Source organism: Anser anser (assembly GCF_964211835.1).
Source record: "Anser anser genome assembly, chromosome: 1".
NCBI lineage: Eukaryota > Metazoa > Chordata > Aves > Anseriformes > Anatidae > Anser > Anser anser.
Genome location: NC_139720.1, coordinates 38,993,949 through 39,016,496, shown reverse-complemented (window position 1 = coordinate 39,016,496; position 22,548 = coordinate 38,993,949). Strand labels below are relative to the sequence as shown.

At 40.9% G+C, this 22,548-nt stretch overlaps 1 protein-coding gene across 3 annotated transcripts in view; it reads left to right on the top strand.

The window, feature by feature from the left end:
* The window catches only part of PTPRB (protein tyrosine phosphatase receptor type B), a 61,259-nt gene that overhangs the window by 29,823 nt on the left and 8,888 nt on the right, over positions 1 to 22,548 (top strand). For all 3 annotated transcript variants that reach the window (XM_083815109.1, XM_083815108.1, XM_083815110.1), the window contains 20 exons: positions 1,413 to 1,673; positions 3,812 to 4,078; positions 5,344 to 5,607; positions 6,583 to 6,846; positions 7,355 to 7,618; positions 8,364 to 8,627; positions 9,519 to 9,788; positions 10,423 to 10,686; positions 11,567 to 11,830; positions 12,306 to 12,587; positions 13,793 to 14,071; positions 16,006 to 16,155; positions 17,067 to 17,310; positions 18,466 to 18,572; positions 19,108 to 19,207; positions 20,110 to 20,193; positions 20,307 to 20,324; positions 20,428 to 20,509; positions 21,008 to 21,098; positions 21,945 to 22,021. In XM_083815109.1, the coding sequence (XP_083671235.1) occupies positions 1,413 to 1,673; positions 3,812 to 4,078; positions 5,344 to 5,607; positions 6,583 to 6,846; positions 7,355 to 7,618; positions 8,364 to 8,627; positions 9,519 to 9,788; positions 10,423 to 10,686; positions 11,567 to 11,830; positions 12,306 to 12,587; positions 13,793 to 14,071; positions 16,006 to 16,155; positions 17,067 to 17,310; positions 18,466 to 18,572; positions 19,108 to 19,207; positions 20,110 to 20,193; positions 20,307 to 20,324; positions 20,428 to 20,509; positions 21,008 to 21,098; positions 21,945 to 22,021 (3,896 nt within the window). The remainder of the gene's footprint in view (positions 1 to 1,412; positions 1,674 to 3,811; positions 4,079 to 5,343; positions 5,608 to 6,582; positions 6,847 to 7,354; positions 7,619 to 8,363; positions 8,628 to 9,518; positions 9,789 to 10,422; positions 10,687 to 11,566; positions 11,831 to 12,305; positions 12,588 to 13,792; positions 14,072 to 16,005; positions 16,156 to 17,066; positions 17,311 to 18,465; positions 18,573 to 19,107; positions 19,208 to 20,109; positions 20,194 to 20,306; positions 20,325 to 20,427; positions 20,510 to 21,007; positions 21,099 to 21,944; positions 22,022 to 22,548) is intronic.

The following is a 22,548-nucleotide window of genomic DNA, read 5'->3' as shown; positions in this document are numbered from 1 at the left end:
GCCAGCCTGAACAACTAATTGGTATCAACAGCATTAACCCAAGCTGGCCGAGGTGTATGTTTGCATGACTGTTCCATAACATCACATTTCTTGTTGCTGGGTTCCTGAAAGAAAATGGGGTTACTTCAAGTTAGCCTTTCCAGAGGAAATCCATATGCACTGCAGTGACATTAATGGAACTTTTTTGGAATGTGTTAGTCAAAGCCACATCTGATTGCTTCAAACTTAAGAAATAGTTGCAATATAATTGTTAGTCGTTCTGCTCTGTGAATGTAAAACAGTGCAGTTCAGAGGACCAGAAGACTTGGAGGAGAGGAGTATTTGGCAAGGATCAAGGCAGAGCCTTATCTCGCTGGAGAACGTGTGCTAAGATGGGACCACCCTACTTTATCCTCACCCTTCCTGGTGGCCACCATTCCTGCTGCACCCTTACCTGTCACTCCCTGAGGGTTTCACTTTGTTAGTTTTGCACAACAGAAAGGCCAGTAGAAGCTGAAGTTTTCTCTCGCTTCTAGCCAACTTTATCAAAGCAGGGCAGATTCTCAACTCATGTACTTCAATATAAATTACAGATAACTTAAGCTCACGGTGATAGTTATAATGGACACAGCTAAGAGATTGGAACGTGTTCAAATAAATAATATATGGCAGTGGGTGTATCACAACTGTATTTGACCTCACAGTCAGATACATAATGTATGTGTTGGGAAGCATAGGTATTAGTCCCTTTTCTCACTTCATTTTCTTTTATGTCAGCCCGTAGGCTTGGAAAGTGAGTTGGATTTCAGCATAACAGAGACAAAATCAGATCAGGGAACTCAGGTGACAGAAGCCCTCTGTGTGTGCGTGCATGCATGTGTGCATGCGCGCGCACGCACACACACAAATGCACTGATAAAAGTTTGAATTCTTCTTTTATAACACTGTAAATTTGGAATTTCTCCCAACTTCACTGAGATACAAACCAGTGCAAAATCAATGTCACTCTGAGCCTATAATTTACGTCCTTATTTGTCACAGCTAGACCTAGATATAATTTACCTAGATATAGACCTAGATATATTTTATGGTACAGATGTTTTATGGCCCTGTCTAGCACCCACAGTTCAAGAGAGGGCTTACTGACTTCACTGAATTTCTATTCACACTAAAATCAACTGGCATAAATTTAAACCTAAGCATTGCAGCCATAACGCATTACTGAAGTCTGCTGCTACAGCCCCTTACTTGAAAGAGCAGCAGAAATAATAGATTTGTAAGACTGGCTTCCTAGAGGAAGGTAAAGAATGTCCTCAGTGCTACAAATATTCTGTTGCTGTCACATTTCTAGCTTGATCCCTTACAGCAGCTTGAGATTTGCATGTGTGTTCACTACCAAGTCATGTTCTTGTGATATTTGTGTACTTTTACAGCTCCAGAGCCTGTTCTCCAGCTCCGTGTGAAGTATGCTAATGAATCCTCACTTAGTGTCATGTGGATGACCCCTGTTGCAGAATGGGACAGCTACGTGGTTTCACTGGGAGACAGGGATCTTACTGTCATAAAGAAAGGGCTTGCAAAAGAAGCTAAAGAATTTACTTTCACTGACTTGGTACCTGGAAGAAAATACACAGCTACCATCACTACCATTAGTGGGATATTAAGCAACTGGACTTCAGTGGAAGGAAGAACAGGTACTCTTTTGTCAATCTATGTTGATCTTTATTTCTGTTAACTATCAACAACTTCGCTTGCTTTGTAGTGAAAAGAATGAACACGGGGTCTAAATATCAAAAGCCTTGTATTTATGTTTGCTTCCTCAGTAGAGTTACTTTTCTGAGTCTCTCATTCCTAACTCTCAGATATCTTGCAGTATTTATTTAAAGTTTTGGAAAAAAGTGGATATGTAATTCTCAGCAAAATTGTTTTTTGAAACACTATGTCATAACTGATCAATCTACATTAGCATAAGATTCTATATAAGAACAAATCTTAGGGAAGGTCACTCCCTTGATTCAAAGCATGCATCATCTGGAAAAAAACACACAGGAAAATGTTGATTTAGGACGAACATTCCAAGGTTGACAGACACAAAACATATGTGACCTTGCAAATGTAGTTTGAATCTCCCTGCTCTTCTGATTCCAAAATCTGTATCTGTTACTTAGAGTGATGACTGTGACACGAGGAAAGTCCCATTCCCACCCCCTACTGGGTGCTAATTTTGTGCACGTGTGCAAGTTTTAAACCATATGTATTCCTTTGCTCTGCTTGACTTATGCATTCTCCAGTGCATGCAAAGTTTTAAAATATAGTTCTGATCTGGCACAGCCCACAAAAAAAAACCCAAGCTGCTAGTGTATGAATCTAATCATGCCTGTGCCTTGACAGTGGTCCTTACTAAAGTGTTGCAACTCCTTCCAAGGCCTGAAAAGTTTGACTTAAATTTTCATTTCTCTGGTATGTGATTAAGTAGCTGGGATTTCACTTCCTTCTGCCTTACACCCCTTTATGAGCCCTATTTAGGCATAGAGGTTACAGTGGCCCACTTTGCTAAAATGAATCAATGCCTGAAAACACATCAGGCAGGGATAACATGCCAGCAGTACATTCAAAGTGATAAAGAACATCAGTAAATTTGAATAGGTCTCAATAAGCATTCCAGACCTCTGGATCTTCTTCCCAGCAGGACAACCTACTTGACTTTCAAAATAATGCTGTAAATGACAGAAATAGGTTTTACATGCACCCCGGATTGGTCAGCTTTTAGAGAAGCCTGAGGTATCAATAAAAGTGCCTTTAGCAGAGCCATCTGGCACTTCTGGGTTGGAAGACCATAGTAAGGGGGACTTACTATGTTGTGGCAGTGTTATAAAACACGTGTGATTTTTGGTTTGCATTTATGTGAATATTGCCTTTTTTCATCTATGTGTCTAATTTTCTAGCTTTTGTTAATGATTGCTAATCCAGTAGTATGTATGCAGAAAGGTTGATAGTAACAAGAAGCTTGCAATCACATTTTCAAAAGTCTGAGGGCTCTTTATTTCAGTTTTGCTTGGTCATGTATGAAGAAATACTTAGAAAGAAGTAACTATATTTTCATGCTTTGAACAAATATTTTGTTTTGTGTTTTGCTTTTTTTTTAAAAAAAATGATTTTGAGTAAAATCTGTGGTAAATACTCCTTTTTGTTCTTTCTTTTTCCTTTTTGGTGTGACTAAGTTCACCAGCTTATGCTTAGATAAAAGTTATGTTTGTTTAATAATTAATTCATCTTTTGATGCTAGAGAAGTTATTCTGCAGACCTTATGACATAAAAAGTAAAACCAAAAACCTCCATCTCAGTACAGCCTGAAATTAAAGAGTCAGATGTAGAGTTCTCCAAGGTATAGATGACTCTGTCTGAGGTATTCATCAAACAAGTGTGCCATTTAATAAGAATGACAGATGGGGAATAGGAGAGGAAAGGGAGAACAGAAGAACAGACTCTATTTGAAATTGTCATAACTAAAAGAGGTGATTTCCTAAATTTTGTTTGGTGGTATTTGTAAAATGCTGCCTCTTCCAGTTCTCTGAACTTGAGTCATTTTGGTCTGACCAAGGAAAGCTGTGCTAAAGCCTGAAAGACCTTTCTGTGCCATAGCTTCCCCTAGACCACATCCCATCAGACAGGAAGCAGTCTACAGATTATTTTTAGTCTTGTTGAGTCTGGCTTCAAATTGGAATGTTCTTTTGATGTACTTCCTCAGTGTGACTAAACTTGGGTTATTTGGGGGGGTTGCTTTGTTTTATTTCGTTTCTCCTCAGTAACATAATGACAATTTGGTTTGCAGTGCCAGCCCAAGTGACTGGTCTGACTGTGGCAAGTCAGGGATCAACCAACAGCTTGTTCACCAACTGGACAAGAGCACTGGGAGATGTAGACTCATACCAAGTACTACTGATTCATGAGAACGTCGTCATCAAAAATGAGACTGTTCCCAGTGAGACCAACAGATACCACTTCTACCCCCTGAAACCTGGAGGACTCTATTCAGTTGTTGTCACCACTGTCAGCGGGGGGATATCGTCAAGGCAAATGATCGCAGAGGGGAGGACAGGTAAAAAAGAAATACTCCAGCATGTCTTTTTTAAATTCCTAAAAGCTGAATTTATTAAAGAGAATGGTCTTGCAGTTAAGCCACGGGACTGGGACTTCAGAAATACGTGGGTTTCAGCCATATACTTCCTATGTGTGACCTCAGCACATTATGGGTCGAGATTCAGGTTACGTTGCTTTATGGAGCCAGCTGCTCTGCCTACAGCAGGACAACTCTGTAGCAAAGATAAAAAGATGTCCTGAGGTTGGTGTACATCTGTGGTGGGTGAATCACTCCTTGGAAGGTCCTTTCTTGTTGCCTTGACTAGATGGCAGTATAGGGCAATTGCTCCTCACTGAGGTGTGCAAATTAGCTGCCTAAAGGTGGTAGGATGAATTTGGGTTGCAGTCTCTCATGACCTATTCTTTTTCTCCAACATTAAATTATGTCAACCAATGATGCTTACTCCTGACGAGGCCCTCCTGTACAGCATAGGACAGGTTTTACTATTGCATCAACTTCTCTAAGTTTAATGACCTATGAAATGTAATAGCAATTCTTTGGATATTTAAATAGAGGGGAAAAGTTGGCAACACAGTGCAATTTCACCTTTTATATGAAGTTGGCAAAAGCCAGGCATTCTGCAATTTGCTCCAGCGTTCTCCTTGAAGACAACTATTTCCAAGCAGAAAGAAGAATAAAAGCAATTGGAGAAGAATAACACTAAAAGACTTGAAACACATAGACATATAATGTGAAGTGTAATAATTTTGATTCTGACAGCTGTGGTAAGTCAGTTCAGTGTGTCAGAGTCCTGTGAAGATATAGCAGTTCCTTATGATTAAGGTCTGCCACTGTAATAACTCAGATAGTTTTGTACCTTAGACTGATGGTGTTCTGGCTGTTTGGAGACTTTGAGCTCATCTTGCTGGCTGGAAAAACAAACTGCATTCACGTTTTGGCCACTAGGCGTCAGAGAACTCATTGTAAATGAAACGCATTCTGCTATGGGCCTCAACTTCATACAAGCATCGGCGGTTATTGCTGTTAGTGAGAAATGGCACTTGGAGCAGATAACTCATCTTGTGGGATTTTAGGAGTGATGGGGTGATGCCACCACAGACGAATTCCCTCACTGTTCAAGAAGGCAGACTGCTGCCGAGTGGGAGTTGGTGCAGAGCTCCCTAGTCCTAGGCGGTTTATTTTATAGCGTTGAATTCCAGGCATTCTCAGCAATAGGAACTGGCTAGTTACAGCTCTTCTGTTTTTTCCTTTTTGTTGCACAGTTCCTTCCAGCGTGACTGGAGTAACAGTAAATAACTCAGGTCGCAGTGACTACCTCAGTGTTTCTTGGCTGCCAGCTTCTGGAGATGTAGACAGTTATTTGGTAACGCTATCGCACAATGACCAGATTGTTCAGACTCTCACCATTTCCAAATCCCTCAGTGAATGCTCCTTTAGCAGCCTTACTCCTGGAACGCTTTACAACGTGATGATAACCACAAAGAGTGGAAAGTATGAAAATTACTCCTTCAGCCAGGAACGAACAGGTAAATAGAGCCTTTGAAGAAATCCAATCACCATAACTACATTCGATAGCCATTATTAAAAACCTATGAATATCTGACCAAACTGAGATGGGTGAGAAGAAGTTGGAGGGTCAAACCATAAAATTACAGCTATACATACTTTGTCTTATTCTTATGCCTTTATTGCTGCTATAAGTCATACAAAATGACCTTAGCATTAATAGAAGTTGAGTGTCAGTTCTTGTGAGTGAGCAGAAGTCATGTATCAGTTGTGGCTCAAGTTGTTTTATTGCTCTTAACCTCTCTACGTGGCTCTTGAAATATATCCTGCAGAGAACCCTCCAAGTAAATTATTCAGACACTCAAAGAAGGGGATAGGAGCTAACTACTAAAATATTAGTAAGATGCCACATAAATGAGTAATACCTGTGTCTATTGTTTATGCAGTGTTCAAGGAGATTATAAAAGAATGGAGGAATTTCAGAGACGGGTGGCAATAATGATGGAAAACTTTTCCAAACTTCCTCAAAGATTGAAAAGAGGGGCATTTTACATTTAGTAAACCAGTAAAATAAAAGGAAATATGGTAAGGGGTGTTAAAATGACAAAGAGCATTAAGTTAGCACAATAAATGCAATTTTAGGCTTCTCATGGTATAACTGAAAATCCGGGGACAGCCATATAAATGAGGAGAAGCAAATTCAGGACCAGTGTCAACCTGTGGAACTCACAGCTATAAGCAAAACTGACCAAGTTGTTCCAAAAGACTGAAAATGAGAAAGGCAGACCATTGTCGTATGATGTAAAGCAACCTGGAAACTACACAGTTACTATTTTAGAGGGTGGGGTATTGCTTAAATCCATGTTGTGGTCTTTTTGCAAGTTCCTCAGAAATGTCTGGTAATTACCACAAATATAATCCCTCTACAGCAGCTCCTGTTATTTCAGGAAGTTACTGCTTTCTGAATCTTTAATTTTTTTTTTTTTTTCTTTCAGTCCCTTCAAGCGTTCAGGGGCTTACTGTCAGCAATTCAGCCAGAAGTGACTACTTGAAGGTGTCCTGGCTACACGCCTCTGGATATTTTGATAATTATGAAGTGATCATCAAGAACAACAATGATTTCATCCAAACAAAAAGTGTCCCAAAGGATGAAAATGAATGTGTGTTCACTAATCTGGTCCCGGGGAGGCAGTACAGCGTCACAGTCAGCACAAGGAGTGGGAAATACGAAACCAGTGAGAGGGTCTATGGCAGAACAAGTAAGTAAATACCCCAGAAACATCCTGAGACAATCTGGGATTATTTTTTTATTTATTTACTGTATATTGCTCTCAACAATACTGTGTGATTTGAACATAAGATGACTCTTAAGTGTGACTCTTCAAATGCATGTCATTCCAAAGATGGAAAGCAGTATTGAGTTTATGACTGATGTTTAAGTTACAGACATACAGAAAGTGAAAAAGAGACCTGTGCTGTGACCTTGGAATGATAAATCTTAAAACATGGAAAACTGAAAAACAGAGCTGTATAGATTTCCACATCAGCTTAGCTAGCTCACTTGAGCTAGGCCAGAATGTACAAGATGAGGACTTTTCTTGTCATGGAAATGTATAAGGATGTATAAGGAAGCTAAGTGCCATCTACTTCTTTTAGTAAGGAACTGAGCGAAAAGTTTTAGCTCAGTAGTGTGGCCTCAGAGCTGTTACCTTTTTTGCTGTGATTTGGTAAGAAGTACTGAGAAGTTTTCCTTTCTCACCTCTTCAGTGCCAGAGTCAGTGAAGGAACTGACTCTTAGTAACAGAAGCACAGAAGATCTGCAGGTAACTTGGTCAAAGGCTGAGGGCGATGTTGATAAATATGAGATTCAGCTCCTCTTCAATGATATGAAGATCTTCCCACCCATTTTCCTTGGAAACACCGTTGAGGAGTATCGGTTCACGGCTCTGACTCCAGGACGTCTATACAAAATTCTTGTCTTGACAATCAGCGGAGATGCACAACGCGCTACTTTCATAGAAGGCCTGACAAGTAAGAAACAACGTGGTATTTAAAACATGTGTTGGGGCTTTTCTAGATGAAAAAATGAGGCACAGAAAATCAAGGCTGAATCATGATCTTATTTGAGTTCCTGTGACACTGGCATGAACACAGATCTCATTGAAAACCACACTACATCAGCTAACTTTATCTGCACTTAATAAACAGATGTCACAGTCGTCAATATGTGACTGTTGGCATATAATCTGATGTGCTGCATAGGAAGGGTGTTGAGATGTCAGCGTGAGGGTTTCTGTTGTTCTCACACATGCCATTTTTTTGCTTAGTATCTCTGGGTAAATCAGTTAAGTTATTTTGCACCTCTTTTTATTTACCTGAAACAAGTGGGTGAGATGATAACTGCAAAATGGCTAACCAATTCAGTGTACATAAAGAGCTTTGATCTTCTGAGGTGTTTCTAAAGCATCACTTGAAAAAGAGGGAAGTAATCCTGATAAGGAACATTTTAACTTTTTTTCTGTTTAACTTGCTTACATTTTCTTTGCTGTTGTTGCCATAAACACTTAGAATTGCTTTTCTAAAATAGTACAATCCAACACAAATGTCTGAAGCTTTACTTGTGTTTACCCATGAGTGAAATTTTTTGTACCCGTAAATGCTCTTTGTCCTTTGAATCATTTGCTATGGCCATAAAAATATAAGAATCTAAAAGTCTGAATGAACCAGGAACTTTGTGAGCAGGTGTCTTTGTGTTCCTTTTTTTTTTTTTCTCCAGTTCCAAGTGCAGTGAGAAACATTCATGTTTCACCTAATGGCATGACAAACAGCCTGAAAGTGAGCTGGACACCTGGAGGTGGAGATGTTGATTCCTACACAGTGACTATATTTCAGCAAAACCATCAGCTTGGTTCCCAGAGTGTCTCCAAACACGTCTCTGAACACACGTTTCACAAGTTGGAAGCTGGGGAGCTGTACCGGGTGGTGGTGCAATCAAACAGCGGTGCCTTGCACAACAGCTTAGCAGCTTTTGGGAGAACAAGTACGTTTCTTTTGAGACAAGGAGCAAGTTTCATTGTGTCTACCCAGCAGCTGACTCGTATGAAATAAGTTACACCCTGCCTGTTTATGTAACACACCATTGAGCGTGGGGAGGCACAGACTCAGGAGAAGTGTTTTTATTTCAAAGATCTTGAGTCCTTGCTCTTGCAAACACTTAGGTGTGGCTCCATTAACAGCAGTGAGATCTGTCACATAAGTAGCTTTACCTGGGTAAATGTGTGTGGGATTCAGGCTCCCAGCCCAAAGTGTGCCTTTGTAGGAAGAATGAAGTTTCATCCCTGCCCAGTCCTGTGCCTGAATCTATGCGACACATGCATCTGTGGGACTCTCTGCAGTCAAATGCTGTGTGCTGGCAGTACTCATTGCATGGTTAAGGCTTCTTAGACGATATGTTGCCCCAATACACTACTTGTCAGGATGCAAAAGACAACTTGTTTTTAATCCATCTTCTCTCTTTTGCACCTGTATGTTTGCTGGGGACTTGACTTTTGTGCAACAGCAGGTGGCTAACATTTTCTATTTTGTGCCACTATTTTGAACCAATTTAACACTTTTGTATTTTTTGGTTATTCTCCATATGCCTTTCTTATCTGCTTTGGACAGTTCATCCAACTCTCCATCCCCCTTTTCATTATAATTTAAGTATATCTTTTGGTTTTCCATGCCCAGTTCAGATATCCATGATGTTCTGTAACTTCACCTGACTATTTATGTGTAGGATTATTTACTTGTGCAAATACATGCACAGGCATCCATCACTTTTCCCATGAATGAACATGCAAATGTATATTCTCTATTAATTACTCAAAATTGTGTACTGAATGGTCCTTATTTCACCTGGTAATGTCATGCCTTTAATTGTTGCTTCCAGTTCCAGCATCCGTCCAAGAATTATTAGCCCACCACGCTTACAGCAGTCATTCCTTGTTAGTAACCTGGCAGAAAGCTCCTGGTGTAGCTGAAAGATATGACATTCTGCTCTTGAATGAGCAAGGAGTCCTACTGAGCAACAAATCAGAACCAGCTACTGCCAAACAGCACAAATTTGAAGATTTATTAGCTGGCAAGAAGTACAAAATACAAGTTTTGACAGTCAGTGGTGGACTCTTCAGTAAACGAGCAGAAACTGTTGGCCGAACAGGTAATTAGAACATCTTGGTTTATTTATAGCTCCCTCAGTAAGATATCATTGAATACATGAATCATCTGTATATCTCGATACTGGAAAGCTTCTGATAAGAACAGACTCCAGATATTTATGCATCGTTTTTCCTGTTATGTGCTTGATATGTGACTTTGAAATTTGCTGGCATAATAAGGTGGCCATAGTTCATATAAGAATACTAAACCAAAGTGCTAAGTACCTCCCTCAGTCTATCCTTTATGGAATGATCTGAATTCCTTATTGTTACAAAGTTTTTAATTCACAGTCTCAAGGCACTTAGCAAAGGATTTCATGTAAATAAGAATCTCTAAACTTTGAGCCAAGTCTTGCAGTTTTAACTCTAGTAAAGCTTCTTGTGGAAATTAATGGACAGTTCTGTGGTGAGCACAGGCCAGAGAACCAGGCCTCCTGGGAAATACAAACATTATATTGGAGAGACTCAATGGCACCTCATAAATGCTTTTTCCTTGCTTATGAAAGTTGCTGTTGACATTACTTAGCTACTTATGGCTTAATTGAAATATGTTACAGCCATGAGTTACTTTATTTAAGGTTCATCCTAGTGGGTAGTCACCCTAATACTTATTCTTGCATTTATCCTTCTTTTCAGTTCCAGCAGCTGTCACAAATCTGAAGGTCACTGAGAACACCACTGACCGACTGTCCTTTAGCTGGACCACCTCACAAGGAGAGCTTGATTCATATGACATCTTCCTGTACAACCCAGACAAGTCCCTTCATGACAGGATTTCAGGAGAGCAGCACCTTCAGCAATGTTCATTCCTGAACTTGCGGCAAGGCAGGATGTATCGAATGGTGATCGTTACCCACAGCGGAGACCTCACTAACGAGTCATCTGTCTTTGGGAGAACAGGTAAGAACATACAAGAAAAGCAACTGTCTCCAGTGTGGTACGTGTGAGAGACATCAGTGAGCTTATCTGAGTGTGATGCTCACGCTAGATAAGGGCAACAATTAGAAGTATCAACGTTTTCTTATATATTAAAGCATTAGACAAATAAGAGGGAAAATTCTAGGTTATGTGGTTACAAGAAGAGAAATGTATCAGAAAAGGTTTACTACCTATGTTTTACAATAGTTCCCAGGTACTCAGGTCAGGAGAAGGGCACCCAATTTGTGCTGCATAAGCTTTAAAGGAAAACACTTGTCTCCCACCCAAAAGCCAATACTGGTCTGTGAGTGGAAAAGACAAAAAGGCAAAGCAAGTAGGGTTAATGGAGTAGACAGTCTCCCAGTGAAATAAAACTTGTTTCCCATGGGGAGCTCTGGCTGCATCTCCATATTTGCTCAGCCACATGTGGGAAGCTGAGTTTCCTAAGTAGCTCTAGCAGACCTGACCATCTGTGAAACCTTCCTTTGTTCTCTGATCCGCAATGTAGTAACACCTGTGTACCACTGCTTCTGGACAGCGATGCACTTTCTCCAGCTACCTCAGAATTCGATGTTTCCAGACACTGGCTAGGAAAAAGCTGCTTAACATTTGCAAAACTATCTATTATGAACATTTCAGCTCCTTTTTGGGACAATGGCTGTTCAAAATATGAAAGCAAAGTGTTGAGATTTACTTCCTGATGCTTCCTGCATTTTTGACCAGCTGCGGTGTCTGTCTATATTACTACACAGCTGTCGTTATGTGAAACCTTTATATCTAAGTATAAGGTCTGTTTGACCTTGTTGCTTCTCCTCACCCTAAAGAAGTTCTACATAAAGTAATATCCACTCCCTTTTTTCAGTACCAGCGCCGGTTGTTGGTCTCAAGGCATCCAACAGAAACATGACAGACAGCCTGTGGTTCACCTGGGGTCCAGCAGCAGGAGACGTCGACTTCTATGAGCTGAATCTTTACAACCCAAATGGGACACAGAAAGAAACGTGGCACAGGAAAGACCTGAAGGAGTGGCATTTCCAGGGGCTTGTTCCTGGCAGAAAGTACACGCTGGTTGTGGTGACTCATAGTGGTGACCTGACCAACACAGCAAATGCTGAAGGAAGAACAGGTAAGACCCAAAAGGTTTGGGATTTTGTTTAGTCATATCTGTCAGGATTCAGATCAGTTCACAACTATGCAACAGACATTTTTCTGATGATGAAGGATTTATTGTTATAAGAGACACTTAAGCTCTAAAAGAGAAAGGATATCCCTGAGGGTATTAAACCAATGGAGTGTGATTTTGTTCAGCACCGTTTTTCACAGAAACACAGAATGGTGTAAGTTGGAAAAGACCCCTGGGGTTCATCTGGTCCAACCTCCCTGCTCAAGCAGGGCCACCTAGAGCAGGTGTTTCTTTCAAAGACTTATGAATACATAAAGGCTCTGGAAGTGACCACAGTCAGTGCAGATGCGGTAACTGTGTATCCAGGATAACATCAACCACTTTGTGGTGCATGAAGAAAATAATAGATGTTCCATCTTACTTGTTTCATGTAAAAGTTTGGTAAGAATCCCTCTCTTTTTTTTTTCTTTTTGTGTAGCACCCAGCCCTCCTAACTCTGTCTCCTTTACTGATGTTGCAAACACTTCTCTGTCAATCACATGGCTGGGTCCTCCAGACTGGACAGACTATGATGATTTTGAGTTGCAGTGGTTCCCGAAGGATCCCCTCACAGTATTCAATCCCTACAGCAGCAGCAAATCAAAAGTACGCATCATCTACGGCCTGCGACCAGGAAGGCTCTATGAGTTCAGTGTGAGAACGGTCAGCGGTGACAGCTGGAAGACATACAGTCAGTCTCAGTCTGCAAGTGTGAGAACCAGTAAGTAATGATTTCCATTGCCCCTTAACACTCAGCTAGAGAAGTTGCAAAGCTGTTAAATCTTACCGATTCCTTTCACAGTTAGTAATTTCCATTTACAAGTTCATGAATGACTGGCAGTGAATTCAGCTGGATTCTAAAATAAACCCTTGCTGTGTACAAGGTCAACTGGTCAAAGATTTAAAATGGGCACACACTTGCAAACGTCACATCCAGAGTGGGGCTGTGTGGTTGCTGAGTCTGAACTGATCCGTTTCAGGGGTGAAATGAGGCTGAATATCCAAACCTCTCTGGCATTGGGGACAGTAGGATATTGAAATTGTCAGCATATTTCTGAACAATCAGAGAGGAAGGCTGAATGAAACCCTGCTGTACTAGATTTGAAACTAGAAGCAAAGTGTTTCATTGGTGTGCACTTCCGACAGTCAGTGAATGTCTGGGGGTTTTCATCATCTCTGCCTGGCTCTAGCAACCTCAGTAGTAGGCTGATTTGAAAAAGTGACGTAGAATTGTAAAAATAACTGAGCCTTGGCAAACTTTCCTGTCCCATGGTGTGGGGTTAAGCTCCAAATTCACACCAATGTTTCGTATGCTGAATAGCTCTTTAGCATAGCTACCTCTTTCACCTGTATTTAACTGCTTAAATGTAAGCAGGTGCCTGCCATCTGAAAGTGAAATCCTATTCTTGCTACATGTCATGTTATATACGATGCTCCAATTTTACGTGGACAAAACATACTTCTCTGATATGCTTTAGTAATATGGACACACCGAGCGCTATCCAGCAAACCTGATCAGTAATGAGATAACAATATCAGTATTGACTGATACTGTTAGTCAGATGTAACCTCCAAATAAATTGCAACACAGTGCTAGAAATCCATTGCTTTCCAGTGTTGCTTTTCTTAAGACTTCAGCAGGTAATTTTGTTTATTTTTTTCACAGTTAATTACTGAAGCTTCACAAACCTGATGAGACCAATGCCACTAGCTCCAATTTCAGATGGCTGAAATGAGCTAGACTGCCTTGCCTAATAATCAATCAGCACACGGTTGCAGGAGAGAAATTTTGGCTCCCGGCCTCGTGCTCTGATCAAAGAGTTGATGTAGAACCTAGGGGTGCTGCCTGAGCTGTGGGGTTAGTAGAAAAATAAGTGATGCTTGTCGCTTTTCTCACCGAACTTTAATTTCTTAACATCTCTCTAGAACCAGACAAGATACAAAGTCTTCACTGTCGGCCCCAGACCTCTACTGCCATCGCGTGTTCCTGGACTCCTCCTGATTCTGACTTTGATGGATATAGCGTTGAGTGCAAAAAGCTGGACACTCGGGAAGTGGAATTTTCTAAAAGGATAGAAAAGGACAAATCTCTGCTTAATATCATGACCCTCGTTCCCCACAAGCGCTACCTGGTGTCCATCAAGGTGCACTCTGCAGACATGACAAGTGAGGTAGTTGAAGACAGCACCATCACAATGATCGACCGTAAGTGGAATGCAGAATCACTGCGAAGGGCGGCAGTGAGCAGCTATAAGTAATTGCTTGTGGTAGCTAGACAGCAGAAGTTCTGAGGTCTGCAACTGCCAGTACGTGGCACTCTTAATTGGGTAGCCGAAGAAGAGAGAACCTGTCCTTTGGCCCCTGTTGTGACAGACAACGTGGGTTTTTAACTATCCTGCCTCTCAGTACATTGCCAAACCTGCTTATTAGGCTCATTCACGAAATATAGCTTGATAAACAAGAATTATCCTGTCACTCTGATGGTCAGTCAGCACCAAAGATGTCCTCATTATTACACGCTTTTAATTGTCCTCACTGTTGCTGCTTGGCTTCTTGTGCCTGGCTGTTTCCTCTCACAGACAGCAGCCATCTTCAGCACAAAGATCCCTTAATAACAACGTTGGGTTATGGCACTGGGTCCTCTTTGGGCTCTCTGTGCTCTCTTCTGAGATGCTGCCTGACCAAATCACCTGTAAGAGTTAGACCTGAGGGAGGATCATACATTTCCAAAGCTTGTGCTTTGAAACAGTTTCTGCAGTTTCTCCACCCCTAGGCTGCTTGATACTCTTACTTCTCTTGTGCAGAGTGGAGGGCAGCATCTGCTGGTGCCTCTGTGCTGCCAGGCATCTCTGCAGTCAGCAGCACGCAATGGCTGGCCGTAAAGCTGCTCCGGTTTTAGCAGCACCTCTGAATGCAGTTGCATAGTGTGACACGGAGGCCTGAACAGCCCCAGGGCTAAACTTCTTAAAAATGACAGGATGGCCAAGAGGCCTATTCAGAGTTGCCTCTCTGTCTGCTTACTTAAAGCCACACTTGTTTGAAGTGCTAGATGGTAAAAGTTATGTTTGGTTTGGGAGTCACAGTCACAAACCCACCTTTTCCCTGCCCCCAAGCAATTGCCTTTTAATGGTAACTGTGTCCATCTCCCTCCTGTACTACAAAGAATGCTACAGGTTCAGGTGTAGTAACAGCCCATGCAACAAGAAGTTGGACTGAGTCCTGTTTGAAGGTTAGCTGTTCCATGTTTGCTCTCAATTGTTTTGCACACTGCTGCTCTCCCAGTTTCTCATTGTCACTGGAGGCCCTTCCCCAAGGCAACACAGCTCTTCCCAAAAAAATGAAGCTTGGTTTTAGAGATTTAAGAGATTTAGCTAAACACCATAAAAATGTGATTTTTTGGTTCTATTTCCAGTCTGAAACCTTTTGAAGTTAAGCCGCCTGCTTACGCATTTGACGTGTTTTCTGTACGTGCAATATAATTTCAGTAGTGCAGATTTTTAAATGATTCTGCAGTGTAGATCCTTAAAATCCCTACTTTTGTTGCAATAATTCTCTGAAGGTTTTTCCCTACATTCTTTGCTTTCCAGTTTAATTCTGCTGTGTCACTATTTGAGGTATAGCTTTCTGTCATAGAAAGAGCATTTCCTGTAGAAATCCTGCAATCAGCCTGGAAAATGGTACTTTGTAGTTGAATGCTGTGTCTGCCTGGCTCAGTGCTCTTTATTTGGAAAGGGAAGCAAACATTTAGATGCTTAAAATAGGTAACTTCCTGTAGTGAGTGTGCTAACTGGCCTCCATACACCTGGTTTATACTTGTGTCATATTTAGCATTTACAAATTCTAATTTCCTAGATTTAGCAAGACTTTAATGCATTTCCATGTGGGCTTCTGGAGGAACTCCTGCTGAGGAGCTGCCACTGTTATTATGGTTAACTCATTGCTGGCTTGTTTCATCCTTTGGCAGTTTCGCTGTGGGAGATGAAGACACTTTCTTGATTGCAAAGAGAATAGATTCAGAAACTTGGGTCCAGCCAGCTGAGCTTTATTAAAATTGCATTTCCCTTGCTAAGTGTAGCTCACAGCAAATACATAGACAGTGCTTTTTTCTTTTTTTTTCCTTATTTTGTTTAATTTTTCAGGTCCCCCTCAGCCACCTCCGGACATACGAGTGAACAAAAAAGAGGTGCTGATTACCAAATCCTCCATCAACTTTACTTTTAACTGCAGCTGGTTTAGTGATACCAATGGAGCTGTGAAGTACTTTACTGTGGTTGTCAGAGAGGCTGATGGTAAGTGTCATGATTTAATACCATTCTCTCTGTGGCTTGTACAAGTTACATGCGAAGGTACACTCCCATCACTGCATGGCAGAGTGACTTCTCATATAGCTGCCGAGTTTCACAGAAGTTTCGGGCTCCCTAGCCTGGAATCTTAAGCACTCAGTTTTCTCCTCAGAAGGTCAATAGCAACAGCAGAGCTCAGCCAGAAGCAGCCTTTTCTGCAGTTGGCCTATATGTGACAAAGCAGGTGGATGTCTAAACAATTAATATGCTGTTTTTAGAAGCGGCTTCATTTACTGGCATGCCAGGACATATTTTATGATCCCTAATAAAATTTCTTGATCTCTCTGTCCATCAGCCCTTAAGTGAAAAAGCACAGGTAGTATTTCCACTGTCTACTTTGTTGTGCTTGTACAGACTACAAAACTCTTTGAGAAAGTCTTTTACATGTTACTCTGAGTTTCCTTTCAGCAGACTCCTGTCGTTTCCTATTGCAGTTTTTCTCTGTATACACTAGACCCTGCTAGTCCATTTGTGGGATTTTTTTACTTGCTTTTTGAAATAGCTAGTGGTAGGATCCAGGATTTTGGACCACAGAGATTGCCACCAACAGCACAGGAAAAAGTGTCATAGCATTGAATTTAACCTGTGCACACCTATTACAGTTTGGGGTCTGGAAATGTTACTGCCAGCTATTCTGAGGTCTTCTGAGGAAATCAGTTTGAAGTTCCCCAGAAAAGTAGTACCAGCGTTTATCCTAGAAACAAGGTACTCACAGGATAGCCAGTGCAGCCCTCCAAGGAATGTTAGGAAGCTGGATAATAAAAATTTTGTCTGTCAACACTTTGAGCCTATAATGCTGCTATCACATTAGTGGCTGTGATATGTACATCTTCTCTCTCTCTCTGCACATGATGTAGGTAGTGAAGGACCAAAGCCTGATGAGCAGCACCCATTGCCTTCCTACCTGGAGTACAAACACAACGACTCTATACGCATCTACCAGACAAACTATTTTGCCAGTAGGTGTGCTGAAAGCCCTGACAGTGACTATAAAAGCTTCGACATCAAGCTTGGAGGAGAAATGGAAAATCTGGGAGGAAAGTGTGATCCAGATCAGCAAAAATTCTGCGATGGACCCCTAAAGCCTCGGACTGCATATAGGTCTGATTTATGTTGGTAACTGTGCTCTGTCACATTATTAGGCATGGTGCTATCTGAATGCCTGATACACTTGAGCTTCTGCAGGTTAATAACTGTGTTGTATAATGTTCTTTCTGTTTCACTTCACAATTTATAAAAGCTTTATCTATGCCCAATTCCATAGGTATAAGCCATTCTTTCATTAACATTGGAATGATACAGGTAATTATGCATAGTGAGTAGGTTTATTTGTTTCCTTTTCATGTGAGCTTTCCTGTAGTTACTAAATCTTTCTTTAGAAAGACATAAGACAGTCATCTAAGTCAGAAGAGTACTTAACAGAAGACAGGGATGATACACTGAATTTATGTGGCACCACTACCCACACCAGTCCTTTTGAACAAGGTAGAAAAACCTAGAGGTTATTCTAACCCATGACACGGTCCAGAGGCTCCAGAGTGAGGCCTGAGTTCGTTGTAGGATGTAGAAGAGCATTGCTGCCAAGACCAGGCTCAGCAGTTAAACAGGCTGTGAGACCAAAGGTGAGCTCCAGTGCAGCTCAGTCACACGGTTCATGCTGGCAAACACTTTGCAAAGAGGTCTGCAAGACGCTCACGAGACAGCTACATGGACAGAAGGCACGTGCCAGGCAGTGGACATCAGGCCTCTCAGCTTCTTCATAGTCATTAAGACATTGCTGTGGAGCCTGTACCACTCTCTGCTCTCATTAGGGCACATTTCCCAAAAATTCAGTTTGGGAAATACCAATGTTACCAGGAGAACCAAAAGGATTGTAACATTTCTCCATTAACACAGCCCTGCTCCTACCACCTGAAGGGAAAACATCTCCCCACTGAGAAGCATTTCTGAGTCCTCTCACCACCACAGCTTCTGCTGACCCTGCCTTCAAACTCTGTCAGGCTGTATGTGCCAGCAGCAAGGGCCCCATCCATTACCTCAAAGGGTACCTCTGAGCCCTCCATCTGTGTTAGCTGGGTTGGGATTCACCTCTTCCAACTGCTGTACTTAAGCACCTGCATTAAGAGCTGTCTGTGGTCGATGGACAGGTTTTAGTTACCCTTAAAAGGCAAGTGAGTTACCTGAATCTTTTATTTTTCCACTGTTGGCTCTGAACATCTGATAAGCTTTAACTATTAACTGTACTGTTTTATTTAGGATCAGCATACGGGCTTTCACCCAGCTCTTCAGTGAAGATCCAAAGGAACTTCCTAAACCACTCTTTGCAGACACCTTCTTCTCTTTACCAATCACTACAGAGGCAGGTTAGTTTCAGGCTTGTTTTTCATTCGCTGTAGCAAGTAATTATATATTGTGCCTCAAAACACTCTGGTATCCAGGACTGTTTGCAAGGAGTGGAACAAAACCAGATTGTTGTGCAGTGTCCTTAAGGTTACTTTGATATTATTCTGAAGCCATGGCTTATCCATGGCCATCATTTGCCATGGATAAGCCATGAATTTGAAAATTGAGAGGACTGCTTGATGGAGTTGCTGACAGTGCAAGAAAGGGTGAATGCTCAGTGATGCTGTTACCAAGAAAGCTTTGAAGTACAAGATAACCAAACTCCCATATGATGGGGCTGTGTTTTCTTTTATTCTGGTTGGGAGTGCAAAGTTTGCATACTGTTTAGAAAAAATAAGAACAGAAAATCAAGGCCTAGTTCAGTTACATGTTTTGAATTTCCATGAATTTAACCATTTTCTGTAGACAGTAATAACATATCCCCTGAACACTGTTGATTCTTTGATTCTTCATATCTTTTCTTCAAAATATTTAAATGTGCTGTTTCATTTCCAGAGCCTCTCTTTGGAGTTATTGAAGGTGTGAGTGCTGGCTTGTTTCTGATTGTGATGTTAGTGGCTGTTACTGCTTTGTTTGTCTGCAGACAGAAGGTTGGGTAAGTAGAGTCCTTTAATCATCCTCAATTATGAGGCCAGGCCAAATTATTTTGATATGAGCAATTTAAAGCATAACTGTAAAATCAGAGTAATGCACTGAACTATTCAACAGTTGAAATATGTGTCCCCTAGCATCTATGCACACTAAGTGTAGAACTAATGACTTAAATACTAATAGATTAATAAATTCTGGATAGGAGATTCAAATACCCACTGATGTTAGCGGTATAGAGGATCCCTGCAACTTCTTGTTTTCAGTAAGAGTCTGAATATTTCTGAAAAACTGTTTTATCATGCAAACTCAATGTCTTTTGTCAAAAATGAAATGTTTCAAATTATTTTCATTCCTGTTTTAGATGAGTTCTTGAAACTGGTCATTTAGACTCTATTATTTTAGTTCAAAAATTTTTAAGTGTGACATTACCTCGGTGTCCAAAACATTAGTTCAAACTTTACTTCCCCATTTTCTGTTGATGGTAGTTTTATATTTGACATTATAGTTGAATTTTAAATAGTTAATTTTAAATATGTTTTTAAAAAGAGAAATACTGTCTCAACTTTGAAAAAAGCTTTATCCATTGAAACCATTTTGTATGACTGAAAGAGATGCAACATTATTGGCAGGAAATCAGATGCTCTCCTTAATGATAAGCTGGGAGGAATGAAGTCTTATTGCCTGTTCACATGCACGTGCCCCGCATCACTATCAGCAAACTAAAATACGAGAAAACTGTGCCACAGCTAAAAGCAATATCACATGATCAGAGCCATAAATCAAAACAGATTTTTTTAAATTCTTTTTTTTTTCCAGCTTACTACTGTATCTCTTGCTACTGGCAGCTCTGATTGGTATCAGACTGTTATGGTAAAACAAGTGAAAATACCTTCTTTTTTGTTCCAGCAATGGCCATGAGAGACCTACAGCAAGGCTGAGCATTCGCAGGGACAGGCCTCTGACAGTCCATCTGAACTTGGGGCAAAAAGGGTAACATCAAAAGTTTTGTTTCTAAGAGCGCTATTTTAACATGGCATCACGGATGAGCAGCCCCATTCAGCTTACTGATGAAGTGTTTCTTTTTCTTTTAATACCATTTCTAGGAACCGGAAAACTTCCAGGTAAAAAGAAAAATTAATACTTAAAAAAAGCTTGATAAACCAACTGGATAAATTACGACTGTGATTCATCCTGTGATTTTCTTCTTCCTGTTGAATATTTTAGTCCAATCAAAGTCAGTCATTTTGAAGCACACTTCACCAAACTCCAAGCAGACTCCAACTACCTCCTGTCCAAGGAATATGAGGTGGGAACCAAATCTAGACAAAGCATCTTGCTTTAGGAATGCGCGGGCTGCTTGAATCAATGTGTTAATGCATTCGAAAGACCTACATTTGTTTGTCTCAGACAAACCAAAATAAGTTTGAGAGTTTCACCCGAACTCCACTTGTGCTAATACAGAAACCAGCTCTTCATTTGGCTTAGCATCTTCTGGTTGGTAGCCTCAGCCTGATGCCTACCTGGCTGAGGTCAGGGGCATTCATTTGTGTGCCACATGTGTGTGACAAAGCATGGAAAGCATCTGCCAGCCATGTGCTTGCCTTAAACTATTGTGATTACCTTTTAATTTCAGTTGTTTTTTATTGTTTTGTTTTGGTTTGGTTTGCTTTTTTTTTGTTTAAAAAACAAACGGAAAAAAAACACTTCTTCCTGTTCACAGCCTTTGGGAGCTGAAAAGCACTGTGCTGTCAAATCACATCCTTTAATTATTTTCACCTCATATTTTATTTCTAATTTTTTGCAGGACTTAAAAGATGTGGGTCGAAACCAGACATGTGACATAGCACTTCTGCCAGAGAACAGAGGGAAAAATCGATACAATAATATATTGCCGTGTGAGTTTTACTTTTGGTTGTGTAATATTACATCACACCAGCTATTTTTCACTTTTTCAGCAAGCCTAGTGGAAAAGAGAGTGCAGCCAGTTCTTTCCCTCCTTTCTGTCAGAGATTAAATACCTTTGCCAGCTCAGGTCCTGGTGCTTGGAGGCAGATGATGTATGGCCCTAAGCAGCTTCACGCAGACCAGTAATTTCATTTCACACTAGAGATGTAGCGACTAGTGTTCAGTCTAGAGAGAAAAAGCTCAAGCTATTATCGGCATTCAGTCACTGCTGATAACAAGGATAGTAGAAATAACAGTAGAGTTGTTTACATACAGGTATCATCCATTCAGTCCTGTCTGACATGGCTTTGTTGACTCTGTTTCTTTTCCAGAGGACAGAGCAAACCTACTATACCCTGTAGAGCTAGTGTGGTTCTGCATGGTGGGACACGTGTGAGGTTAGCTGTGTTCTCTTGGGGCAAAACCTCCCACTGAAAGTTACCCCCTTTAATCACCTATCGGGCAGTTTTGAAGTTAGGTGCTGTGCAACTTATGGCTCTTTTTTTTTCTGTGCAATAAAATTCTGTGCAACAATTCTGTACAGCTCAGCAGAGACATTTTTTGGATATTCACTGCTTCCATCTCACCTGCCCACCTTGTAGTCTTTGGAACACTCCACAGCCCTCCTGGATGAAAGAAGCAGTACAAACATAAACAGTTTTCCTTCTATATTAGCCCTCTGTATAACATCCCTGTAATAATCTCGCTGGTCCTTTCACAAATGCACTTTTATAAATGGGAGAGGGACTGGAAATCAAGACTTAGCCACAAACTTCTTGTCATCCTTTTCTTCCTAGATGATACATCAAGAGTGAAGCTTTCCAATGTTGATGATGACCCTTGCTCAGACTACATCAATGCAAGCTACATACCAGTAAGTGACTCAAGGATGTTATTTTGCAGTCCTCCCTCCAGTGGCAATTTGTCCTTTATCTGAAACTGAATACGAAGCTGGAGGCTTAAGGCTCTCCTCCCCCTTCATTTATTCACTTTAACTAAAAGTCTGAGAACTCAGTTTGTGGGTGTGCTGAAAGGCTGTGTCTGACTGCCATTAAGTTTGCTGTGAGTGATTTAGCCAGCACTCAAGGACACTTTCTTGGATTGCTATAGTTATGTAAGATAGCAGGTCTAATTGGCCAAGGACACATTTTCAAAGGTCACTGATTTTATGCACTGTCCACAACAACTGTAGCTATCACTGCAGGTGGCATCCATATTGTGAAGCTGTAGCTCATCCTGACAGTGCTGGCATCTTGCAGGATGGTGAGGCTGGCCGAGATTACAGCAATGCCCTTTGCCAGAGAGTTGTGATTGATAATAGCAGTGGCTTTAACAATATAAATTTCAAGCCAGCACTCAGCTAATTTATTAAAAACAGTAAAAGTAAAACAAAAGCTTGTA